The sequence below is a fragment of the Azolla caroliniana genome, unplaced genomic scaffold (assembly GCF_043228905.1).
Source record: "Azolla caroliniana isolate FFs.n. ecotype wild unplaced genomic scaffold, voAzoCaro1.0.p SCAF_11, whole genome shotgun sequence".
In the NCBI taxonomy this organism is placed as follows: Eukaryota; Viridiplantae; Streptophyta; class Polypodiopsida; order Salviniales; family Salviniaceae; genus Azolla; species Azolla caroliniana.
Window position 1 is genome coordinate 1,044,883 of NW_028230446.1, and position 27,621 is coordinate 1,072,503.

General features: G+C 41.0%; 1 protein-coding gene across 1 annotated transcript; it reads right to left on the reverse strand.

Annotated features, from left to right (window-relative positions):
* Positions 1-8,585: 8,585 nt before the first annotated feature.
* Positions 8,586-24,588, reverse strand: LOC147857532 (Clathrin adaptor complex small chain family protein). Its single transcript, XM_087327975.1, has 7 exons — positions 24,459-24,588; positions 24,338-24,380; positions 23,210-23,271; positions 23,014-23,110; positions 22,861-22,931; positions 8,995-9,086; positions 8,586-8,801 (listed from the first exon to the last, which is right to left on the reverse strand). The coding sequence occupies exons 1-7, from the start codon at positions 24,525-24,527 to the stop codon at positions 8,744-8,746; spliced, it is 492 nt and encodes a 163-aa protein (XP_087184101.1). The 5' UTR covers positions 24,528-24,588; the 3' UTR covers positions 8,586-8,743.
* Between the last annotated feature and the right edge of the window lie 3,033 nt (positions 24,589-27,621).

A 27,621-nucleotide genomic window follows, 5' to 3' on the forward strand; every position in this document is an offset into this window, starting at 1 on the left:
GAGAGCCGAGATCCGAAGGAAGAAGAGGCAAGTCCAAAAGTTCTTCTTGGAAAACGGTTTAATATGGAGGACGCCGAAAAGACCGGATGGGATACCACTTCGAGTAGTCGGGACGAAAGAGCAACGAAACCGGATAATGTCCGAGTTCCACGAATCCGATTGGGCTGGACATCGAGGAACATGGGCAACTTTTGTGAAAATCAAGCAAAGGTATTGGTGGAAGAACATGTATAAAGATGTCGCGGAGTTCACAGAAAGCTGCGAGAAATGTCAAGTCTACTCCGGGGTCCGACACCGAGATGAGCTGCATCCGACATTCTCACCGACAATCAACTTCAAGTGGATGGTCGACATTGTAGCTATGCCGACCGGGATTGGACAAAAGAAATACTTGGTGTTAGCTCGAGAAGATCTCACAAACCAAGTTGAAGGTCGAGCGCTTCGGAGGAAAACGTGTGCCGCGGTGTGCCAATTTCTTTTGGAAGAAGTGTTTTGTAGGTACGGCTGCGTAGGACAAGTGATTGCGGACCGGGGAGAACTCGACTCGGACAAAGCTAGGGGATTCTTCGCCAAACATGGAGTTCGGTTAACGTTGACAACGGCCTACAATCCGGAGGCCAACGGGAAGATCGAACGAGGACATAGTCCGATCGTGAAAGCACTTGCGAAGGCATGCGACGGAAGGGTGAAGGATTGGCCACAAATGCTTCCGTATGCACTATGGGCGGATCGGACGACGCATAGCTCCGTGACCGGTTACATGCCGGCAGAACTCATGACCGGACAAGCACCGGTAATGCCAACGGAAACCGCAATCGCGACATGGACAATACTACCGTGGAAGGAAGAGATGAGCCGGGAAGAACTACTAGCGGTCCGGATACGACAACTGGAGGGAAGACCGAAAGATGTAGCGGAAGCGTCACGCCGACAACAAGAAGCACGGTTCCGGAACAAAAGCCGGTTCGACACAAAGCACCGACTACGACCGAGGAGGATTGAAGAAGGAGATTGGGTGATCGTCTATGATAGTAGCTTGGACCATCAACATACAACGATGCGGAAATTCGCGAAAAGGTGGTTCGGGCCGTACGAGGTTCGGAAGGTCTTCGACAACGGGACGTACCGACTGTCCGAGTTGGATGGAACAATACTACGAGTGCCTATAGCCGGGAAGCGGGTGAAGATTTTCAAGAAGCGGACCGACGACAAACCTTATGTGATCCAAGTCGAGGCCGACAACGAGGAGCAATCGGACGAAGACCACAATGATGCGGGAAGCGAAGAAAGTGGATTACAACTCATAGTCGACATAAGGGGAGAATCGGAGGAAGCTTCGGATGAAGACGGATACGAAGAAACAAGAACTTCGGCACATACCGGAGGATGTGCGGGTTTGGAGGGGGCGAGTGTCGTAGTGTAGGTTGCACACTATGTGGAAATTATATTTTTGTCCCTCCGGATAGAGAATGGAGTGCTCGGTGAGAACCGGAAGAAAACGGCATACCGACAAGGAGGAAAACGGCATACCGGCAAGGAAGAAAACGGCATACCGACAAGGAGGAAAACGGCATACCGGCAAGGAGGAAAAACGGCATACCGGCAAGGAAGAAAACGGCATACCGGCAAGGAAGAGACATAAATGTAAAAAAAAAAACAGGAAATACTCACTACTGCGCAGGGCGTGATTCGAACTCTGCACCTCCACGTTGACGAACCCCAACCTTACCATTACATTAACTTATCTTAAGTGTTTTAAATATAGATTTAATACGTATAAGACCTTTATTTATGCATACCTTTATTAAAAGGTAAATCGTGTATTTTTTTTTATATATGAAAAAGAAAAACGCGAGACACTAAAAATAACTCATGCACATCTAGCGTGCATGAGCCCTATACTTAGGAAATAAAAAAAAAAAAAAGCATCACATGCACATTTAGTGGACATGAACACTTTTTGTAAAAAACATGTAGCTATGCTTAGTCTCTCCCATCACTATATAAGGATGGGGAGCACATTGTAGTTGTTGTTGATTATTTGGATTACGTATTAATCAATACAAAAATTATTCGTGGGATTCACGATTTATACATCTACTTCTCTCTTAACACCCTAAGTACCAATTAATATAGTATACTCGTGTGATTCACGAGTTTCTTATCTTTCTCTTTGCTATTTACTCATAATTAATCTCTATCTCACGAACTTCTTTCTCCTAGTCCAAGACCTCTGTGGTTCCCACCCGACTCACGCAACGATCCGGAGCCGAAAGGCACGACAACGCGGTCAAATGGATACTCCGATACTTGAAGGGCACGGCAAACATGTGCCTCCGATTCGGCTCCGGTAAGCCCGAACTCGATGGATTTACCGATTCGGATATGTCGGCTGATGCAGATACCAGCCGGTCCACATCAGGGTATGTGATGACGTATGCAGGGGGAGCTATTTCATGGCAGTCGAGGCTGCAGAAGACGGTTGCACTGTCAACCACGGAGGCGGAGTACATGGCGGCTGTTGAAGCCGGCAAGGAAATAATATGGATGAAGGACTTCATTAGAGAGCTCGGTATCCGGCAGGAGGAGTACCGACTCTACTGCGACAGTCAGAGTGCCATCCACCTTGCGAAGAATGCGGCCTATCACTCCCGGACGAAGCACATCCAGCGTAGATACCACTGGATCCGGGAAAGGATAGAAGACAAGGAGTTCGTGCTGACGAAGATCCACACGGACGAGAACGGGTCGGATATGCTGACTAAGGTACTTACACCCGACAAGCTGGAAGCATGCCGGAAGAGGATCGGATTGGAGAGACATCCCATGCCGAAGTGAAGGGGGAGTTTGTTGGGATTTGCGGTCCCTCCGGATGGGATGTCCGGAGATGAATGACGGCAAGCCTGGTTGCGGTTACGGAGCCGGATGACGAAGACCCGGCTACGGAGCCGGATGATGAAGACCCGGCTACGGAGCCGGATGACGAAGACCCGGCTACGGAGCCGGATGACGAAGACCCGGCTACGGAGCCGGATGACGAAGACCCGGCTACGGAACCGGATGACGAAGACCCCGGCTACGGAGCCGGATGATGTATGTACCCGGAGAGAGATCCGGATGCGGGGACATATTTGTGAATATGTTTGCCAAGGGCCCTCATGGCTATATTTGTAAATAGCCTGAAAGTCATATGTGTATAAATATGACTTAGGGCAAACTGTTTGTGTGCTGCTGTAAGTCTGTTACTCATTTCCTGTTTTTTCACTTAGAGTGAGCTAAGTGAGCAGCAGAGAGAGAGTGAGAGGGAGAGAGACGAAGAGGTCGTTGCCTCTGTGTAATACCGCCGCCTGTGGCGAGGATAGCAAGCTCAAGGTCGTCGCCTTGCAGCTCGCCATTGTATATTGCTCTGTGCATAGTTTTGGTTTGGAGTCTTGCACTCCCGTGGTTTTTCCCGTATAGGGTTTTCCACGTTAATCCCTGTGTTATCGTGTCTTTCTCTGCGTTTCCTATTTTCTGCTGCATTGATTCGCGATTTCTCGGTTGTGGCCGAACGGTGAAGGTGAATCTGAGCGTTGTTTTACAACAATGTAGTCGTTATAGCCGAATCGGCTGACCGGATTCTTTTCACAGGTGGAGCGACGGAGCTTTTCATTTGCAGAGATGAGGGCATTCGTAGCTCCGATTGGTACATCGAAGCTGCCGAACTCATTGTCAAGTGAGTGAGTCAACTCATCGTCGTCGAAGCGATCGTCTTCATATTCTGACATTTTCGCCTTGCCTTTGTCCATCTTTGGGCTAGGCCGTGATGTGCTTTGATCGCTCAAAGGCTCTTGTGGTCCGCTCAATCAGGTCGTGATCGGACTTTCTTCGAACATGCGTGTAAGACGATATTCATCCTCTATCTCTTGTTCGGCGGATTCCGAGTCGAGCGGAGTCGGAGTCGAAGTTGTCTCTGGTGCGTACCAAGATACGGACTCGTCAAAAACGACGTCTCAACTTACTCGAGATTTTCGAGTTGAGGGGTTGTAGCACTTGTACCACTTTTGCTCCAGTGAGTATCCTATGAGGATACATTTCTCCAACTTTGGGTCAAGCTTTTGACGCTTCTCGTCGGGGATGTGCACGTATGCAATCGTGCCGAATATTTGGGTGTGCGATAAGTCCGACTTCTTTCGGAAGTATTTTTCGTGCGGAATGGCCTCATGCACTCCGGATGTTGTGCATCGGTTCATTAGGTAGATGGCCGTATTTGCAACTGCGGCCCAATATGACTTGAGCATATGCTTCTTGTTCATCATGGCCCGCGCTACTTCGAGGATGTGCCGATTTTTACACTCAGCTACTCCGTTTTGTTGTGGAGTGTGTCAGCAAGGGAATTCTCGCCGAATTCCTTCCTTTCGGAGATACGCCGTGAAATCGTCCGAGAAGTACTCCTTGCCGAGATCCGATCGAAGGCATCATACATGACGACCAGTGGCTTTTTCAACTTCGTTTTTAAACCTTTGGAAGTGTCCGAACACTTCGCTCTTTTCCCGCATCAGGTAGATCCAAGTGTGCATAGAGAAATCGTCAATGAATAGCACGCAATATCTGCATCAGCCGAATGTAGTTGTCTGTGCCGGTCCCCTTATGTTGGAATGGACTACGTCGAGTAGACCTTTGCTCACGTTCCGCTCTTTCGGGAATGGGTGTTGGTGTTGCTTGCCGAATTAGCACGCTTCGCATACACCTTCAATCTCCTTCTCTTTGAATGTTGGGAGTCCAATGACGACTCCTTTCGATTTCATTGCTTTGAGTTTGTTGAGATTGATGTGGCCGATTCGCTTATGCCATAGCTGTATGTCGGAGTCGGCTTTCGTTCTTTTTGCGAACATGCGGATTTCATCTCGTGTGAATCGAGAATGAACATCCGACCCTCTCTTCTTCCGCGCGCGATGATTCGGCCCTCTTTTTCGATGAAACACCCTTCTTGGTCGAATCGTACTTACGTCCCTTGCTCAATCATTTGGCCGACCGAGACCAAGTTCTTCCTGATGGTGGGAACATGCAAGACATTTTTAATGTATGTTTGCTTACCTCTTTCACCGAACGGAAAATTGCCGATGTGCCGAATCGGGTGCGTAGTGTCATCTTCGGTTTCGACATAACTGGGTCGCTCCGGCTCTCGAAGTTCTAGAAACCATTCTTTATGAGATGTCATATGGTTTGAGGCTCCAGAGTCAACAAACCATACGTCCTCCAGATTGAGGGCACTAGTTGAGGTAGAGGCCGACATAGAGTTTGCTCTATGTTTCATCATGAACATTCCGCCACGGTCGGAGTTGTGTGCATACATTCCGCCACGATCTTCGTAGTCAGAGTTGTGCCCATACATTCCGCTATACTCTTCGTAGTCAAAATTGTGCGCGTAATTCGTGAGTTGTCGGCTTGTGGAAGCCGATTCGCGCATCTTCTTTCGTCACTCTTCTTCGTGGTGGCCGAGCTTTCCGCAATATCCGCATTTGGTTGTGTTTTGACAACTCTGGCCGGAGTGGAAGCTCCCCCTTCTTGCAAAGGTTCCTCGTTGGCTTCCGTTTTGCGGTCGAAATTGGGAGTTGTTGTCATAGGTCGGACCTCGTCCGCCTTGTCCTTGGCTAAATCAGCCTCTCGCTCATCCACGTCCTCTTCATCCGTTCAGGTGCATCTAGAGCATGTGGCCTTCCAACTCATTCCTCCTTGTATGTACGTGGTTTTCTTCGACCAAGAGCATTGATTGGAGCTCGAAGAAGGAGGGAGATTTTTCCCTTGCTAGAACGACGGTTCGCATCGCGCCGAATCGTGGTGGGAGGCCGTTGAGGCATATTTGCACCATCTCATCATCATCGATATTTACGCTTATCGAGCCAAGCGAGTCGCAAAGCTCCTTGATCTTCAAGGTGTATGTCGTGATGGACATGTCCCTTTGTTGAATGTTGTTCAACACTTGGTGGAGTTGAAGCCTCTTGCGGTTGTGTTCGCCGCGAAAATCTTTCGTAGATTTTCCCATGCCTCCTTCGACATCTTGGCTTCACGAATGTAGCCGAGCATGTGATCGTGAACACATGTCGTCAAGCAATACATCACACGGCTTGCGGCTTGATCCCATGTCACGTATCCGGGAGCCGTGTCGACAGGTCGGTCTTCGTGCGCTCCTTTGATGTAGCTCCAATAGCCTTGTCTGACAAGGTATTGGTGCATCTTGTACTCCCAAGATGCGAAGTTGTTTCGATCCAACTTCTCGGTAGGGAGAGCGCTCCCTATTTGAGTATTCATTATGTCGATTATTCTTCTTCTTCTTCTTCTCTCTTTGAATGCGAGCTATGTAGCGAAGCTACGATAGCGATGAGCCGGTTCTTGGTCGTCAGCATAGGACACAACGCACGCGGATGGGCTAGATCGAGCTACCAAGTTGCTCTGATACCATGTAAAGAATCAAGAGATGGATTCTGTGCAACAGAATAGATATGACCTGTGTGTGTGTATGAGAGAGAGAGAGAGAGAGAGAGAGTGTGTGTGTGTGTGTGTGTGAGAGAGAGAGAGAGAGAGAGAGAAAGAGACAAGGAGTAAGACACAGAGAATACGCAAGGTAAAGTATATTTACAAAGGAGAAAGACTCGACATTATACAAGGTGGGAGGAGGGTGCTTTATATTGTCACCCTCTCTCTTCATTAACTACAAGACTCATTGAGCATGGGGAATGTGAAAGCTCATAAGTTATGTGTCATAGAATATGATTCTATGACTCATGCTAAATGCTAGAATACAAAGTGGTGACACAATGGTGACTCTTGACCATTGGAGTGTCTATTCACTCTCAAGGTGAGTTCACACACTAGACCAAGTTGAGCTTGATTCTCAACACATTATTTTAAAAACAAAAAACGACACACATGTGAACGTTCTTTGTAGCTTTGCCAACTCTAAAGGTGAGAATTCCCATTTTTCTTTTTCTTCTTTATGTATCCAATCCTTACCTTCTTTTGTGCCCATCTCCAAAAGAGCACAACTCCTAGTTATAAATATGGCCTAAGCCATTATGCCAATTACTTAAACCCCACACTTCCACACCTACTGTGTCATTATTTTAAAAACAAAAAACGACACACATGTGAACGTTCTTTGTATCTTTGCTAACTTTGAAGGTGAGAATTCCCATTGTTTTGAAGTTGAAGGTGCTCCTTTACATTCTTTTCCATGGTCTCAATACTAATGAATCTCACTTGAAATGGATGTTTAGTAGGAGTTCTAATTGACCAATGATTTCTTAGTGAAAGAACTCACACCTAAGGTGAACACGTTGTAATCTACATACCGAAAGAGAGGTTTCATTTATGCGCAATTATTGTTCTAAGTAGTGATCAGATGGCGTGGACTCCATTGTTCATCCTAAAGGTGTAGAGCACAGATTTGCTACTAGCATTGTGGAAGTAGACTAGGACCAAATTCCATGTGATTTATTGAACAAAGTGGATACTTTACATAAAAGTCACACCTCCCGTTTTAAACCAATGTTAATTATCTTTAATTTATAGTTGATTAGTCGAGTTATCACTTGTCTAATATATTCTAATAACACTGTATAGTTGATTTCTAACTTTATCATTGTACAATCATCTACCACTTGCCTAACATATTGTCTCTGGTAAACCTTGTGCCTTTTCCATCTCTCTCTCATCTCACACACATATTACACATACATTTTCGTTTGCTTTATACTTAGTCCTTGTATAATTATATCTTAACTCTTCATAATTGATCTAGCAAGCAACATTATGCAAAGATGCAACCATGGTAGAAAGGGTAGTTCACATTCTAAGTTACAATTTCTAAAAAGGATATTTTAGGTAGTGTTGATTTGAACTTTAGAGCTAAATCAAAATAGGAATGGACTTCAATTGTTTTTGTTGCATACTTTGATTCAAAGAAAGCTTATTGTTTTTGTTGCATGCTTTGATTTAAAGAAAGTTGACACCGTCACATGTCATCTAATTGCCAATCAAATTTGAGATTACTCTTTTCATATTTGATCGCATTTGTCGTGTTGTTATTTGACAATAAGATAGTGAGTACATTTTTTATATAGACAAGTGGAGTTAAGGCATACCTACAAAAGTTGGGGTTTTGATATGGTAATTTTGTTTATTAGAGCAAGAGGAGATTCTATGAAGAGTAAGTTCGTCCAACTCATGCTTATTCTTTAAATAAGATAGTAGTAACATATATCAATTAGTGCAAAAACCATCCTCGAACAAAACACAAGGGGTCAATCTGATTTTTTAGGCTTAACATCCATCAAGCAATTCTAAAGAAAATTGGTCAATATTTCTCCTCATTTATCAATATAAGGACATCTACAAGGATTTTCCATCCAAGCGTGGCTGATTTCCATTCAATGAACCTTTTCCCAAATAATGCAACAATAGCATATTACCCTGTTGTTCAATAACCAGCTATTTGATGCACAAAAGAATGCCCTGTGTTTCTCGTTGAGGAAACAAAATCTTAATGAAATGGAATATCAAAGAAACACTACACTGCATTCCAACAAAAATTCCAAAAATTTGCATTTAGTGGAATTAAAATTCAAGGTGTGATTATTGAAAAGATAGGTCTGTTATAACAATGAATACATATCCATTTCAGTAAAACAGCAAGTTTAGCACAAACAACCCTTCTTGACGATGAAAACCTCTAGTTTCCTACAAAAGGTCTTTGCCGACATGACTACCTTTTACCAGTTGATTTGAGGGCAATTGCAATCATGTCAGAAAATCTCTCTTGCCTGTAAAACAGCATAAATGCCATATTCTAAGATATTTAAAAAGCAAATTTTGCAATATTCGAGAATACAAGTCAGGGCTATTCTTGCAGGGTTAACAACCCTTGATTCATTTTGTTCACTTGTTCTTTCTCATCAAAATCGCTAAAAAATGAACAATCAACAAAATTGTGAAAAACTAGGAGGGTAGTATTACTTAAAAACTTCTTCTGCTGCCTTGATGACTTCGATGGGATTGGTTTCCACTACTTGACCTCCAACAATGATCTCATCTAAAATAGTATGCACCTCCAAAATACACATGACATTGAAAAACTAATCAGCTTGAGGCCAAAATACTCATTTACATGCAAAAAAACAACAAAACTGAAAAGAGAACGTAAACATACACAATGGAGCATATCAAACTTTTTATTGAGACACTAACTTCTCGCCATTTTAGTGACATTCGCAATACTACAATGTTTAGCTTTGTTCATTTTCACATGCTCTTTATAAGCTCTTTCATTCATTTTTCACTTGTCTTTTCTCATCCAATGATTGAATGGTAGTACATAACGGCATATATCAACCTTATTTGAGGATATACTAGCTTTTCATAATTTTAGTGATATCCAAGATATTATATTTTCTATTGGTTTTGCTCATTTTTACATGGCTTTTATAAGCCCTCTCATGCATTTTTTACTAGTCTCTATTCATCTAATTATTCAATGGTTTTGTGGGTTTTGGAAGATTGTATTCTTTTTTATTAAAGGACGGCTAATCATAATTCATATAGTTGGGAGGAGGATCATGTTCTAGTCATTCTTTACGTTAAATCTGAACAATGTCCCTTTCCATACTATGCTGAACAGAAGAAAAGAAAGTCTATTCTGCTCCACCCCATAGAATCAGGATACAAAGTTCTGCTCCACCCATAGCATACATATGCATCATATGCATATGTATGCATAGGTCTCATCAGCTAAAAAAGTAGCACATAAAATGTCCTCAACATCTAACAGCTCCTCTACGATTACATTAGAGGCCAAATTGGCCTTCTCTTTGTCCTTTTGGCTGTCATGTGCATCAATCTTGTCCTTTTTCTTATCTCTAGAATTCTTCTTTCTTTCGAGTTCTACTTTGTAATAGTGGCAATCAAGTTTCTTGTGGCCTTTCCTGCAACATTGATAATGTTACATCATTGCTTTTACCTTTGCTGCTATTTCCCCTTTCCTTGCGTCTACTTTTGTTCCTGTATACATAGTTACTTCTCTTATCTGTCCTACCTCTAACCATGTTGGCTGAGCTACCACCTTCTCCACTTACTTTTCTCTTGATCTCTTCATTGCGTATGGAAACCCTAACACCATCAAAGGTCAAGTTGGAGTCATAATATCTCCCATGAGTCGAGTAGTGTCATAAGCAAGAAAATGGCTCTGAGCTTGTCATCAAAAGGAGCCATTCTTGAGACTCATCCAGTTGCAAGCCAACAAGCTTTCGCATCAAATGTACTTGATGAACATGCGTAGTGTTTTCATATGTAGCCTTCAGCTTAGCAAATAGTTCAGAAGTAGATACCAAGCCTTTGAGATCCACCAAATCTCATCGGAAATAGCCATCTTAATATATGTGATGTTGGGAATAAAGGGCCATTGTGCACGAGTGTGAACGTACTCGTAGCACATTTTTGACTTGTATATACATAATATCTAAAAACCAAAAAAGTGGTACACTCTTCGTACCCAAGACAGCGTGCATCCCTCTCTCTCTCTCTCTCTCTCTCTCTCAGACTCTCTCCATCTCTGGTTGACCTAAACCCTAATCCTCGTGCTGCCCCTTCATGTGACAGCCTTTTTGTTCAAAATTCGCCATACATCTTCCTACATGTTCTCTGGTTTTTCTGCATCCAATGCCCTGTCACAATCCTTCAAAAAGAGAACTCCTGGGCTCCAAAACATCACAAGAGAAATTCTGGGGAAAAATAAGTAATTTTGGGCACAAAAACAGATCTCTAAATTTTCTGCCCAAAGAATTTCAGAACCTTAATCTTTACTGTACAACAACCTGTGCAGCAGTTCTGAAACCCTAAATCTGCTCTGATACCAGTTGAAAGGGTCAGAAATTGTCAATAAGGCTGAGAAACACTCAGGGTTTTAGGTGTAGCAATAGAGTGATGGCTGGCAAGAACATTGAGCTTGTCAAAGTACATACAAATAATAATCCTGCAAATCTTCTCAAGAAGGGTCTTCCCACTGAGCGATTTGCTCATTTCCGATAGATGATGGGAGTTGGATAGATGTATGTAGTTCAGCTTTGTACATACTTGGACTTAGCTGACTTTCTTTTTTCCTTTTTTATTCTCACGGCATATTGCCTTTAGGTGGGAGGTTGTTGGGAATAAAGGGCCATCCTGCCTTTTATTAGTGCACAGGTGTGAACGCACTCGTAGCACATATTCGACTTGTTTATACATAATATCTAAAAACCAAAAAAGTGGTACAGTCTTCATACCCAAGACAGCGTGCATCTCTCTCTCTCTCTCTCTCTCTCTCTCTCTCTCTCTATATGAGACTAAACCACGTCTTTTACGACTATGTTTTTGGAATTGCAATGGATACCCATGGAATGCGGGATTCGGCATAGAGGAGTTCATCGATGACTCGGATATCACACTTCTTGTTGAAACATGGGAGCATGATACTCAAAGGATTCAAGGTTTAGGAAACTATAATGTACACTCTTTGATATGGGAGAAATCCAAGACAAAGAAGAGGACAAGGAGGGGTGGCATGTTTGATTAAGAAGGAAAAAACATTAAGAAGGAAATAGAGAAATATGTGTCAATCGTAAAAAATGATGAACATAAATGCTATATATGGCTCAAAATAGAAACACCTAATGATTTACCCACTTTTGTCGTTGGATGTTACATTCCTCATCAAGATTCTAACTTCTATGCTTGTTTGGATAAAGATCAACCTTTTGCAAATCTAGAAGATGATATTGCTTATCTCAAATCCAAAGGGGAAGTTATTGTCTTTGGTGACATGAATGCTCGTACAAGAAGTATCCAACTTGATTCACAAGAATATTTCATGCCACATATCTCAAGGATGCAAGAGGATATGCAAATGTATAGTCGATCTTCTAGCGATGAAAAAGATCCAGACCAATTTGGGAAACTACTCCTACAAATGTGCAATAGTACCAAATTGCTTATTGCAAATGGTGTTTCATTATGGCCCAATACTAACGGCTTTACATGTAGAAAACACAATGGAAATAGTGTGATTAACTATGTGCTACTTTCCGAAGGTATTTTGGATCATATACATAAATTCTCATTGGGGGAATGGACACCGGAATCCGATCATAGGAATTTATGTATTGATCTCAAATGTATGCATAGGTTTGATTGCGAGAAGGTCATTGAAGATAGTAAACAAACGCACTTGAGCATGAATCTTAAGCAGGCGCTCATGTATTCCAAGATGGTTGGGGATATGTTACAAATGACAAAGACACAACATGGTGCCACACTAGAATGCAAATGGGAAGCTTTTAAGAATGTCATTTTCTCTTGTACAAACAAATGTTTTTCGACCAACCGCACATCATGGAAATGCACCAAGAAATGTAAGAAAAAATGTTTTTCGACCAATCGCTTAGAGGTGGGTAAGCAAGCATGTTATGCATTTGAGAACACATGCAATCTTGGAGATATTAAGTGTTGGGTCCCCAAGAAATATCTTTTTGACACTTTTGTGACCCCGGTTCTTCTCTATGGGGTGGTGGTATTCCTAAATCTACGTGGAAAGAGTTTGAAAATGTCCAAAAACATTTTCTTACAAAGTTTCTACAAGTTAAGAAACAAACGCCCTACACCCTCCTCCTTGAGACGGGATCGCTTCCCATTGAGATCATGGCCATGGAAAGGGTTGTTAAATACATGCTTATGGTTCAAAAAAGCCCCTCACATCGACTTCCTAGAATTGCATGGGAAGCAAGCAAAAAGATCCAAAAGACGCATAAAAGCAAAATTTTGTGTTCCGGTTGGATGCAAGATTTAGAAAAATGGTTTGGTAGATGGGATGCAAGACACTTGCTTCATGATGCGTCACTAGATTCCTCTGTAAATGAGGCCTTTTTGCAACGCCAATGTATCATGACATGGGACAAATGTGGTGGCTCACACTTCACACATTATACTACAAATGTTGCACCTAACTACAAAACCATATTCTTGCGGAACGGGGAAGCCGTACACATCGATACATGTTAGAGCCCATCCCAATATCTGCCATTCGAACCATTGCTTCCATGCGACTTAGCTCGCATGCATTGAGATGTGAGACGGGGCGTTGGGGCACAAGTGATGAGAGTGGCCGACTATGCACACTTTGCCCTAAACAAGTTCGAGAGTCTGAGTATCACACTTTGATACAATGCTCTACCTTTGATCATATTCGACCATGCTTTCCACATTTCTTCGATCGAGCCCAATCCTTGCACGAATTTCTCTCACAACCATGATGTGCACTCTCGATTGCAACATTCATTGGTAAAGTTCTTGAACATCAAGAGTCGCTACTCACCTTCACACGCATCACGTGAAATGTAATATTTTTGGTCTCATAGGTCATATTTGACCTCCAAAGACGATAATATAATCTATCTATCTATCTATCTATCTCTCCCTTTGTTTTTTTTTTCATGAAAACACAATTATATTAATAAATGTGTGTAAAAAACACTACTTATAATGGGTGTGACAATGGAATATGGTCACCCACTAACTACACTGCATGGGTAGTGGAACATGTTGAATTGTCAATAGGCAAGACGAACACTCCACGGAAGAAAGAATTTCCACTTGCTCCAATAAAGAAAATTGACACATTAGTACTCCCTTCTTTGATTTTGGGTCAACCTGTGTAAATTGTGCAAACACCCATTTTCTAGGTGTCAAATGACATCGTTATAAAACTTGCCAAATATAAGAAATGTAACTCCAAATCTGACAAGCAATTGGACATTGTATAAATCGATGAGTACTATCTTCCATTTGAACAGTGCAAAAGCAACAATTACCCGTTACTAATCCACAACACTTTAGAGCTAATCCCAAAGGCAATCCTCCAATCAAAACTCTCCAAATGAAGACCTTTGCTACAAGTGGCAATTTAGAATGCCAACTACGTTGTAAGATTTGCCACCACCCATGATCAGATTTGTGTAATCTCCATTCTTCTTCGGCCTTAGATGATAACCATCCAAGAGACTCAACAGAGCAATGATACAAAAGATTAGTAGTCACTTGTAACAATGATGTTTGACCCTTTAAACACCAATCAAGCCACGATTGTTCTCCTGTTTGTAGAGGTAAGTGACCTTGCATCAATGGAATATTTTGCAGTTGTTGTCAAATAAACACATAATTAGGCGGAATGCCTAATAATTGTCGCGCTTCAGCAAACTCCAAAATTCTTTGAGATGGAGCCTCAACTATATCTCCCACCTCTTTGAACCCCAAACGAAACAAACGATTAAATTGAGAGCGCAATCTCTCCTTTCCTGGCCAACATATCAACCGAGAAGACACAAGCAACTCTTTTTGCAAAGAATTACAATGCTCTCTACTAGATGATGGTTTCCATACACATAACAAGAGTGCTTCTTGCCATGAGGTAACCAAGTGTTGAACACATGTAGAGCCCAGAATCCTACGTGAAATACATCCATTCAATAATTGCCACCATGAAGGCTTAATCGTTGTCCTCCCATGTTTTAAACCCTTGTTCTCAATGAAATATCGAACAATAGATATCCATGGTTGTGAGTTTGAACACATATCTTATAATAATGAAAATCTGTGAGCCATCATATGCTTAGATAAGTTCAATATTCCAGCTCCCCCCAAGCGGTTAGGGGTTGCTAGATGATTCCATGCAACCCAAGTGATTCCCATCTTATCCCTCTTCTTCCACAACAAATATCGAAGAGGTTGAAAAATAGAATGCAAAGCCTTCTTTGTCCATGGCAACAATGGCAAGTAATATAATATCATGGGTTCCATAATACATTGTACAACCTTCAAGTGTACATGAAATGGCCAAGATTGTGACTTCCAATACATGAACTTATCCCTCAACTTACTAGACATCCATTCAATCAATTGACCATTTGTAACCTTCATTCCTAATGGATAGCCCAAGTGTCGAAAAATAGAGCCTTTCTTGACCACGAATCCTTGCCATCCTAAACATTCCAAATCCCTTTCAGTACATGATATGAGACTAGACTTCCTCCAATTAATATGCAATCCAGAAGCCATCCCAATCGGGGCTCTTACCACTAGGAAGATGCCTTAAAACTTTCTCCACCTCATCCTCAGTGAAATCCGCATCCAATTAATGACTAATGACGTCATGCACAATACATCCAACCACATCATAAAACTCATGACATGCTCTACTCACCTCATTTGTCATTAACAATTGTGGGCCAATCAACTCCTTAAAGTAATGAACACATATGTCAATTATTGTAGTAGGATCCACTATCCATTCATCCCCTTGCTTCACATGTACCGCATTAGATCGAGTATAAGTAGGATGTAACGCTTGGAAAAACAAATGAGATTGACATTGATTATCTATGAGCCCATCCCTCAATTGTCGCACCTTTGCATAACTTTGGCATTGCAACTGAGAAATAATAACATGCAATTGACTTTGGATATCCAAAAGCTCCTCATCTAATGGTGTATGTATTAATAATGCATTACACCTAGAGAGAACTTGTGAGAATCGTCGAAGAAGACCTCTTCTTCGTTGAGCATTAGTTACTCTATACATACGATGAATGATCTTAATGTTTCGTAATGTGATTTCCCATGCTTTAACTCCTTTAAGATTCACTTCTTGTGAAAAATTTACCAAAATTTGCTCCATGAGAGAATCAAAGTGAGGTTGAAGCAAAAGAGAAGAGTTAAAGCGTAATGGAGGCTTTCCAAGTAAAGACTTATACATGTCAATTGCATGACCAGAAACCTCCAAACAAATAGGGAAGTGATCTAAAGTTCCTACATCTTGTAAAACTATCGTACGAAGTGATGTCGGTAAAAAAGAATCATTGTGCATCACATACATTCTATCTAACCGACTCCATGTTTGTCTATGTTGAGCAGATTGGAAAGTAAAACCTGGATCATTCCCATGCAACCATGTCCAAACATCCAACTTTAGAACCTCCATAGCCAATGAATCCCAAGCAAGTTGCTCAGTATCATCCATGATTGAATGTTCAAACGTAGATTGAGATGTATCAACACACATGTTAAATTCACCCATAAGTAATACTAGACGACCCACACATAGGGTTTGACGAAGTGCGCCCCATAATGCAATATGTTGCGTGACTTGGTTAGGGGCATAAATCCCAACCACCCACACAACCTCGCCAAAAAAAGTGATTTCTAGAACCAAAAACCAACCATAAGGATCACTATGCACCACTTGAGGATAATATTTATCCCGCACGATTAATACCAAACCTGAATAATGATTATTAAGATGTCCTGCATAGAATGATGAATATCCACGCAAATGAACTGTGGATCCTGCAAACTCATGACACTTATGCTCAATTGCACATAATACATCCCATTCTTTATTTAACAAAGTTTGCCATAATATATACTTCTTATGAGGAGAACATGCCCCTCTCACATTCCATGTTACCACTTTCATTCAATCAACAATGTTATGGGCCCACTTGCTCCTTCAGAGCAACCGATGTCATGAAACTAGTCAAAGCATGTTCAAATGCTGTATATGGATTTTCATGCACCACATCCTTAGGGCCGTCTATCGAAATCTTTTGTTTAGGTTCTCCCGCTTGACGAAAACCTCGAGAATTCGATGAGATTACAACCAGTCCCAATGAATCAAACTGAAGGTGAAGGGGTAATCCCTTATCCCTAAATTGTCTTTGCCAAGGAACTTTTCGAGGACCCTCCCTAGTTCCTGAATTACCTTTCCAAGTAGTCTCACGAGTAGTGGGCAAACTCACTGAGACTCTCTCCCTCTCTAGTTGACCTACACCCTAATCCTCATGCTGCCCCTTTCATGTGACAGCCTTTTTGTTCAAAATTTGCCATGCATCTTCTTACATGTTCTCTGGTTTTTCTGCCTCTAATGCCCTATCACAATCCTTCCAAAAGAGAATTCATGCATTCTCTCCTTCAACAAGTCAAAACCCGTTCCCTCAAATCGTCGAATCTCAAATAGATTCTTCACATTTGAGGAGGAGGATGCCATAGTTGCACAGTGAAGAGGTTAACCTACTGGAATTTTAGGTCAAATGCACCAAAATCAGAGACTAACCTCAATAAACATTGCACCACGGCTCCAAAACGTCACAAGAGAAATTCTGGGCAAAAATAAGTAATTTTGAACACAAAAACTGATCTCTAAATTTTCTGCCCAAAAAATTTCAGAACCTTAATCTTTGTTGTACAACAACCTGCGCAGCAGTTTTGAAACCCTAAATCTGCTCTGATACCAGTTGAAAGGGTCAGAAATTGTCAATAGGGGACAACAACTAGCAGTGAGACCCATGCAGTCCGTTCGATGGGTTATATTATACTAGCCAATAACATCTTTTTTATTTCAGTATGCAGTATGCATTCACAAGTTGGGGTCTTCACCATATTGATCATGCATTTGTCCTCATGGGGATAGTATGGGATACTACCTCTAGAGGCATGCCTTTCATGTCTTCGTAGCCCCATGTGAATACATCTTTGAATTCTTGTGAGAGTCTTATTAGGGTATCTTTGTCTACTTGGGGGAAGTCCATGGCAATAAACACTAGTTTTTGATTCCCTTTATCTCCCAAGTTGATTCTCTTTACTGTTGCAGGACCGTCACATGTTGTACCTAGTGATTATGTTGTTTGTTGCGATCCGCAACACACAAAGGAGCGAGACTCTTGCTCATATTGTTGAAATATGCAAGAAAATCTGCTTCCTCTGGTACTTTTGGTGCTTGTGTAGGGGAATCGCAAGTTTTGAGGTGAAGGGTTGTTGGTGCAGCTTTGGTCCCCCAGAGTCTTGGTATGGCATTTAGGAATTTTTAACACATTTGATGACCCTTGTATCTTGGTGCGCCATTTTGGCTTTGTAAGGTTTAGGCTGATTGGGTGTATAGGGTCATTGCGTATCTCTTCTTCCTCAACTCTCAGTACAGTAGGTATAGGAGTGAGGTTAAAACAAGACAATGTTTGACCATCTTCATCATAGCGTTGGATCTTGTTAGGTTGACTGGGCATATAGGGTCATTGAGTATCTCTGCTTCCTCAACTCTCAGTACAGTGGGTATAGGCGTGAGGTTAAGACAAAAAAATGTTGACATCTTCATCACAGCATTGGATCCCATTAGGCTGACTGGGCATATAGGGTCATTGAGTATCTCTTCTTCCTTAACTCTCAGTACAGTGGGTATAGGCGTGAGGTTAAAACAAGACAATGTTTGAGCATCTTCATCACAGCATTGGATCCTGATTGGGTACATTGCGTCGGCAGTTGGTAAGGCGTGCATCCAGTTCATATTTGACCATGTTGACATGGTGGACTTAGCATCGTTGTGAGCCTTAACCAACATTCGAGGTCACAGTTGAATGCTTGGTTCCTCGCAAGTATAGTTGTTATTTTACTTCCTTTGGTGGGGTGGTATGCAAGGAGGTTTGTTTCAAATTCAGGGGTAGCCTAGTGGGTGTCCATCAGGGGGATTCCTTCTTGTTAGACCTTTTGTGTGTAGAGTAAATTCTATAGGTCTTATTGTTTTTCCTCATGTAGATTGTGTCATTGTCGAAGTCCATGACCAACCTATTTACTCTAAGGAAGAGTCTCCCAAATAGGCAATCATATGCTACTTGATTAGTGGGCCTTGTTACTATGAAGGTGATGGAAAACTCGATTCCATATATCAAGAATTTATGGGAGGCACCATACCCTCAGTTAGCTTAATTGACCCATCAGCCATTCGTAGCTTAACATCGGAGAGGAGCATTTCTGGCCTGCCCTGCCAACAATGCAGCTAATTACATTGACCCTTGCACCAGTGTTGATTATGGCGGATATTGTGACGTTATTTACGCCGACAGGCAAGGTGACACTTGTGTCATCACTTTTGAAATGGGGTTTGAGCATATCAATTTGGAAACCTTCATTGTGTTCTTTTTATTGATTATTTCAGCAGCTAGAGGATTTGTGAGAACCGGTTCCCCATACCCGGCCAAGAGCTAACCATTAAGTCTTTTGAGTACATCGTGCAACAGTTGCAGGTCCAGTTTTAACACCTCTTGTGTGAGTTCAACTTCTTTGGATAATAAGTAGTTAAAATTATGGTTGGGGGTTCCACGGACCCCCATCGCTCCATACACTTATTGTAGAGATATTTTTACTTTTAGTGCAAGGAGTTGTTGCAAGAGTGCCAAGTTAACCTCTTTAGGGGGTGTCTCTATGTATGATAGGGTTTTGGTGGCTGGGTGGTGTTCATCGTTTATTATTTTAGGTTGACCTTGAATAGTGGCCCAGCTTTAGAGTTGGCAAAAAGCTTAGGCTTGGTTTGTTAGGCATCTATTGTTTTTAGTGGTGTCTCTATGTATGATAGGGTTTTGGTGGCTGGGAGGTGTTCATCATTTATTATTTTAGGTTGACTTGGAATAGTGGCCCAGCTTTAGAGTTGGCAAAAAGCTTAGGCTTGGTTTGTTTGTTGACATATTTTGGTAGTGATGTGTGTGAACACACTTAGGACAGTGATGTGTGAACATACTTAGGATAGTGATGTGTGTGAACATATTTAGGACAGTAATGTGTGAACACACTTAGGACAATGATGTGTGTGAACATACTTAGGACTACAGGGGCATTTTTTCCCTCTTTAGGAGGTTTTTTCCCCCTGTCTAAAAATACTCTTACAACCCTAAAGTGGTGTAGGTTTTTGGGATTCAAAATAAGAATCCAACATTGTTGGTTTCTTTTCGGAATAGCTTGATGTACTCTGACATTTGCCCCTATTGTCAAGGGTGTGACTGACAAAAGCTTCGTGTCAATTTGTCTCCCACAACCTGAACATGAGGCTTCGCATTGGAACCAAGCAAATAGGTCTTGGGCTTGTTGGTCTGAAGAAGTCGAAGGTCTTGTGAGTAATGGCACCTTATTATAGTTGTACCAGGGTCAATATGTCATTTGGTTATAATATTCATTCTTCGTCAAACACTAGCTAACCATGTGCGGGCCTTGACAATTCAAGCCGCCATGGTGTGCTTCCGTGCCACATTGGTTGACCTCTTTGCTCATTCCACAGTACAAAGACGAGGATCAGATCTCCTTCATAATCGACAAAGTGGGAGAGACCTCTTCGGCCATATATTCGACATAGGATATAGGCTCTTGTGATTGTAGGAGGTCGAGCTCCCCACAAACTGAGCAAATTCGCTGGGCTCCTACTCGAAGGAGAGCTGGTTGTTGAGGTAGGATTGGGGGTGGGATTGGACAGCTTGTACTAGGTAGTGACCTAGCATGTTCTACTACAAGTAGCATTACAAAAGTTTTGCATCATTTTCAATATTGTGGCCTCTTTTGGTGTAAGTATGGGCGTACCCCTTCTGACCATTTCTCTTGTTGCATACCCCTTCGGCCTGTCAACTTTTGTGGGCGAGTGACCGGGTTTGGTGTGGGTTCGGGTTGTTCCAGCTTGTTTGTAGGTGCCTGTGTTGGCACTTGGAGTCCTCGAACGTCATGCAGGCCTGTCAACTTTTGTGGGTGAGTGACCGGGTTTGGTGTGGGTTCGGGTTGTTCAAGCTTGTTTGTAGGTGCCTGTGTTGGCACTTGGCATGCCTTTATAAAATATCGGCACATGCAGGCTATTAAGAAATTTTGCAGAGTTGGGCCATAAAGCCCCTTGATGAACCAACTCATGAGTTTATCATTGAACATCTTGCGCCAGGATCAGACCGACTATGCAAACTTTTGGTGCAACGCATGTAATCTCTGACTGTTTCTTTCCCTTCTTGCTTGAGCAAGAATAATTGGTCAATGGGGAACCATTTGTTCCCTCTCCAAGCAAAATTTGTCAGGAAGTTCTCGATGACATAGCTGAAGTCAGTCAACAATCTTCCAGTAGGGTTTGGAACCAGATACCCACTTGGTCATCTAGTGTTAACCCGAATGCTGCTACTCTTGTGGCATCTTAGATTGGTTCACATCCTCGACTAATCTGCTTAAATTGTTCCACATGGTCATAGGCATCTCAATATCCTGGAAAGTGGGGGATCAGTTTTGAGATAGAAGAGCTTTTGCAACAGCCATTCTCATTCCATCAAAGAGACTAATGTTTGAATAGACTATAATGCTATGGCCACCTTAGCATTGGCAGGTAGATTTGAGCTTGGGTTTGTAGTGTCTTGATTCTACCTATTTGCTCAATATGACTATTCCTCAAATGCTCTTTTATTGTGTGCGGTGAGAGTACTACCAGTTGGGCTTGAATGTGGGTTTGACTCTAACCTAGTGTGAGGTGAGTTTTGCCTGTGAGGTTGAGGTTGAGGTTTACATTTATGTTTGGGCCCCACCAAGTGTTAACCTTCCACCATAACTTCGGGCTTGATTAGATGTGCTCTTTTCAACTTGATCATTCCTTTCTCGTTATTGATCATGGTGTTGGACAAATTTTGAACGGGGAGGAGTTGCATTCGAGAGAGCATTTACGTCCAATTGCGTTTTTAATCGTGCAATCTCCTCGGCATGCTATTTTTCGCCCTGCCGAGAGTCCTTTGTCAGTTGGACGAACGCAGCTGAGAGTTCATTGTGGACTAGGGCAGCTTATTTTGCCTCTATTTGCCCTTGTTCCCTAGTGTTGTGGAGGGTTTCCTCCAATTGTTGGCGAACAACCTGCCCTTCTCGGTGCAATTTTTCTACCTCAGCCAAGCAAGTGCGGTATGCTTCAGTTTGCTTGGCAAGCTCATCTTGGGCAGTTGTTTGTTGGTTAACAAGGTCAGTGTTATGTTTCGTTAGTGTCTGCACCTGGCTGTGGTCTTCTATGCTAGCTCAGGAGAGCGCATTCAGGCGTTGGTAGAGTACGGATGTTACCTTGAGCATGTCCTGAATGGCATCCAGGTTAACTTGGGAGTACGGATGGGGTGTTTGTAGCCTTGTTCTGGGCTGTCGTGGTTCCAGTGGCTGCTATCTGATGAAGTACCTAGGTCATTATTGTGCCAGGTGTGGAGCTTTGACAGCGTTGTATCTTTGTCGATATTCTAGTTGCTTCATCCTTGGGAGATTGGTGTGTGTTTTGTTGTCTTTGAGCTGGCAATGCCAGCATGCCTTCAAGCTGTAGTGACTGATTGGGTGTTGTTTGTGTCAGGCTCACATCGATGTCCTCTAAGAGGACCACTTCGAGTTGTGTGGTGTTTGTGTATGGTGTTGTAGTCTCTGTCGGTAGGCTATGGTGCCTTTCTTCCAGTGCAGCAGATGGTTGTGCATGAGGCTGTCTCTGTTGATCTCATAAAGAGCATTCCCATCTTATAATAGGTTTACATAGGTTGGCAAGAGGGCTGATTATAATAATTGTCTGCCCATCTTTAAAGTAACTATATGTTTCTAGTACATTCCCATGCTTGTGAGTCAGTTTATTAGTCCCAGATCAAAATTGAATGCTTTAAGTTTCCTTCAAGCTTTCTTCTAGCTAATTATTTAGTTCGAATCTAACTAAAGTACTTATATTTGTGTTCACTCTAATTTTGGACGGATAACCCTATGTGTTAACACATGTTTCTTGTCAAGAACTACGTGTTCCTCACTCGGCAGCTAATAATGATCATGCTCCGATGTTTCAAATGAGGATGTTATAAATTCCATCCTACTAAACATGAACATAAAATAATTAATGGATCATGCTGTTCATGAAAAGCTTAATCTTCAATATCATCATTGGAAAAAAAAATATGAATAGAACTATGCATCTCCGTAGATCTTATCATAGTAATATCTTAAGGGATGAGATGGACATACCTTACTGAAATTGAATACTATATCAAGTTCACAAACATTTTTGAAGCATTTGTCCAATGACTCCACAAGCACTATATGAATTAATTATGCATCACAACATCATCAACTAGTAAACATTTCAACCAAAAGAACAAGTAGAAGAGTGATGTATACCTTGAATTAGGTCAAGGATTCCCAGCTCACTTTCAGCATTGTCTACGATAAAGACAAAATATAGAGTGGCATAATGTTTATAGACCAATTTTGATTCCTGTCAAACATCCAAAAGCCCTGAAATCATGCATTATTATGTGTAAATGAAATAAAATATGGTTTGCATTATATATTCAAATCGAAATTAAAAACTCACAGGGCCAAATATCTTATCAGCATCTAGAAAGCTGCACATGCTCTCTGATCTACTAGACAATGCTGATATAAAAGAGGAAACAATCAACATTCAGCTCAAACTCTACACAACTGTGCACGATACCATATGTGAGCCCTAAGAGGAGGATATATGCTATATATTATGCAAAAAAACTATAAAATACATTTTATAGTTTATCCATACACAAACTCTACACAACTGTGCACGATACCATATGTGAGCCCTAAGAGGAGGATATATGCTATATATTATGCAAAAAAACTATAAAATACAATGCATCATACTTTTTTGCCTCTGAAATCTCAAAGATTGTCCAACTAATTCCCAGGAGAAGATATGTCTCCGTCAAGTAATATGGGACAAGTACTTCCAAGTAAAAGCTAAATCATTTGGCCATCAGCCTAGTCTTATGCACAAATCTAATGTTTATACCAAAACTATCCCAACCATCCATCTATCAAAAAACTAGCTACGTCTCATTCAAGAAATAAGATACAAATATTCTCTAGAGAAAGCTAAATCATTTGGCCCCTGGCCTAATCTTACGCACAAATCTAAGGTCTATACCCAAATTACACCAACCATTCATCTAGCTTAAAACTAACATTGCATAGCTATGTCCACATCAAAGAATAGGAGACAACTACTTCCTAGCAAATGTTAAATCCTTTGGCCATTGGCATAATCTTATGCAAAAATCTAATGCTTATTCCGAACCTTAGACCAACCATTTATGTACGTAAAGAATCTCATTGTAAAGTTATGCATCATCAATGAATAGGACGCAACTATTTGCTATAAAATATGAGAATCATCTGCCCATTGGCTTACTCCTATACATAAAATGCTTACATCAGGCTTAAATCTACCCCTCATCTAGAGGGACAAAAAGGACACATCAATCAAGTTAATGCACATCAACGACAAACCTTCAACAAGTTCTGTATAAGACAATGTTCGGGACAAAATAGCTGAATCTATCGATTGGACCTCGGATTATTGCAGAAAAAAATAGAATCAATTCCAAAGTTTCAACTGAAGAATACGCAAACAGTGTGGATCTCTTTCCAAATGAGATTGCATAAAGAAAGAAAGAAAGAAAAATACCTGTATAAACGCTTCGAATTACTTCTTGCTGCTTATCTGCACGCTATGATCCATGCAAAAGCAATCGTTGAGATGTGGATTCTTAAAGCACTACAAGGACAAGAAGAACAAGAAGACTTACAAGAGGTTCATAGAACTTGGTGAGGCGAGGTTTGCCCTGAGTATTCAGTACCAGTACTGCGTGAATCATCTTGATTACCCTGTCCGCATGTGAGAAACTCTATGTCTGTCTGTGTGTTTGCATGTATGTGTGTATGTATACATAGAGGGAGGGAGGTATGTATGTGTATTTCTATTTGTATATATACGTGTACGTGTACTTCTATCTGTACCTATACATATACCGTATACGCATAGAATGAACCATACGTACCATACGTGCATTCGAGAATGATTCAATCAAACGTGTATCGTAAATCATCTCAAAGTTGGATTGGATTGGATTTATAAGTTGGAAAAAAAAAAATAAAGATTGAAATTTCAAAAAATGACTATCGTCTATATTATATATTGATTGAACCAAATGTCTAACACAATTGAAAGTCCAAAACTTAGGAATCACTTAACTACTAAACATTAGAAAGCACGAACATAAAAACCAAATGATTTAAAGACATAATTGTATTGGTGATGAGCTCAGCTCCTCTTGCAATTATCGATGTTCTCATCTCGCAATTAGTGAAGGTATCAATTTCTTCACTTTAGAACTTTACAAAAAAATGAGTATGAACTATAGAGATTGAATCAAAATATGTCATTATAAATTATAATCAAACGTTCAAAAACTCATAAAATGTACCATCAAGAATATGAAGAAAACATGACACTAACATAAACATATATTCATGAATATGAAGAAAACATGACACTAACATAAAATTTTAGTATGACATGACACTAGAGAGAGAGAGAGAGAGAGAGATGTGGGAAAATGAGAATTTGAACACAAGACATAAGCAATGGTACCACAACAAATTACCACTAGGGTGGGCTAATTTCAAACAATAAAAATAAGAAAAAGATAAAATACCTATTTTTCACATATTTGTTTCCAAACGTTTGTATGCTTGCATGAACACGTTTATTACGAAACGTTTGATATATGTATGCATATACGTGTAGCAAAGAAAACAACAAGATACACAACAAAAACTATGCACAATGCACCACAAATTTTTAATGTAGAGAACCCTCAAAGAGGTAAAAACCACGAGACCTAGTCCAGAAATAATTCACTATCGACGTAAAACTTAAACACCAAAGTTCTATTCTAAACAAGTTAGAGTACTATGAGAAAGAAAGGAATGTGAGATTTCCTCAACAACTAAACCCAACTAAAAGACTAAAAACCAACCACCAAAAACTCACAGCACATGGTTGATGACGGAGGCGGTGAAGTCTGAGATGTCGATGTTTAATAAGTGTATACACGAGCACTAAAGGAGCAGGCCAAGAAAGGGAGTATGAGCTCTCTAAAATCTGTTTTTCTTGCACAACAAAAAAATGTTCGTTTTTCTCTTTTAACTCACTTTCAAAAGTGAGGATAGATGTGTGAACATCTAAGTGTGACCCCTTTGCACATTGAAGTTTTGGGCGTCCATGGCCCATTTACACACTAAATATGTGGACAGAAAACTATATGTATACGTGTAGGGGTGTATGTGTGCATGTGCATATGAGTGTATATGTGTATGTGTATGTACAATTGTATGTTATATATGAATGTGTGTTCACAAGTGTGTGTGTGTAGCACCAAGGAGTGTTATATATATATATATATATGGGATCGTAACCCAAACCCTATGGTTGGATCCATGATGCAAAAGATATTGGTTTAATTACATTAGTAATGAGAGACAATAGTTTGCCATTGCAAGTGGCTGAATTATGGTCTCCAAAAAATGTTTTACGAGACTCAATGGCCATGAGAGTAGTTAATGGTTTACGAGAAAGCTCAGAATTTTTCCGGCGTAAATCTAAGGAAAAGTTGTGTATGCTTCAACCACAAGAGAAACGATGTCGTACTTCTACCATTTCCTTACAAGAGAAACGATGTTGTAGGAACATTGTCCACATTATGTTTGGATCCCTCAGTAACTTGGGACAACAAACAAGAACTTGTACCTCTAAAAAACGAGCACAATTCCATTATTGTTGCATCTAAGTGGACCCAAATGGGAGATAAAGGCACTACTGAATTTTTTCATGCAATGAGACCCTATCATGATGAGAATGGGACCATCTCATCCGACCCACACGTGATCAATGAGATAGCCACACTCTACTATTCCAAATTACTATCATCAAAGACATTTTCCACATGTCGGTCATGTGTTTGGAATAAGTGGGAACCAAGAATAACACTATGCATGATTTTTCAACTTCATGCAGTCTTTACTTATGACGAAATGAGTGAAGCATTTCACACTTTGCCTAAACATAGTTGCCTAGGCATGAATGGTTTAATCCCAACTCTCTTCATTAAATATTGGGACTTATTCAAGGTAGATTTATGTACAACCTTCCAACAAATTCTTCGTGACGGTTGTATGCCTCCACATTTTATAGAAGGACTAACTTGCCTTATCCCTAAGCAAGAGGACCATTCACTAGACATCAAGAAATGGCGCCTCTATTACCATACTCGATACAATTTATAAAATCTTGGCGAAAGCAATTAGTATACGCCTTTGTACTATATTGCCTACAATTATTCACCCAGCCCAAACATGTTTCATACAAGAAAGAAGTATCTTGGATCATGTTTATACATTTTGGGAATCTGTTACACTGACAACCAAATCCAAACAAAAGTTGGCAATTGTTATGCATGATTTGACAAAGCTTATGACTTTTGTTGATTGGGAGTTTTTGCAAGGTGCGTGACTAGATTTGGTTTCTCTTAGGAATGGATAACAAGCAGGTATTTCCTCATTATATAGTTCAACTCTAAGACAAGTCTTTATTAGCTGGAAATTATGGCCCTCTTTCTTCTATTACATAGTCGTTTACATAAGGTTGCCCTTTGTCTCCTATAAGATACCCCATTTCGGTATCGAGGATGTACAATAAGTATTGATTTATCAATAGAAAATCAAGTGGCACCCTTCTTACGGACATTATAGAAAAAGTTGTTATTATGGAGTTCAACAAAGTTGCCTTTTGTTGTACGAATTGTAGTTGCCAACTAAGCATTGTTGGCAACAACATAATATGTTTTACCTTGTTGGATCTTTTCCAAGTCATGCATCTTGCAAATATGGAGATTGATTCAAAATTTCTTA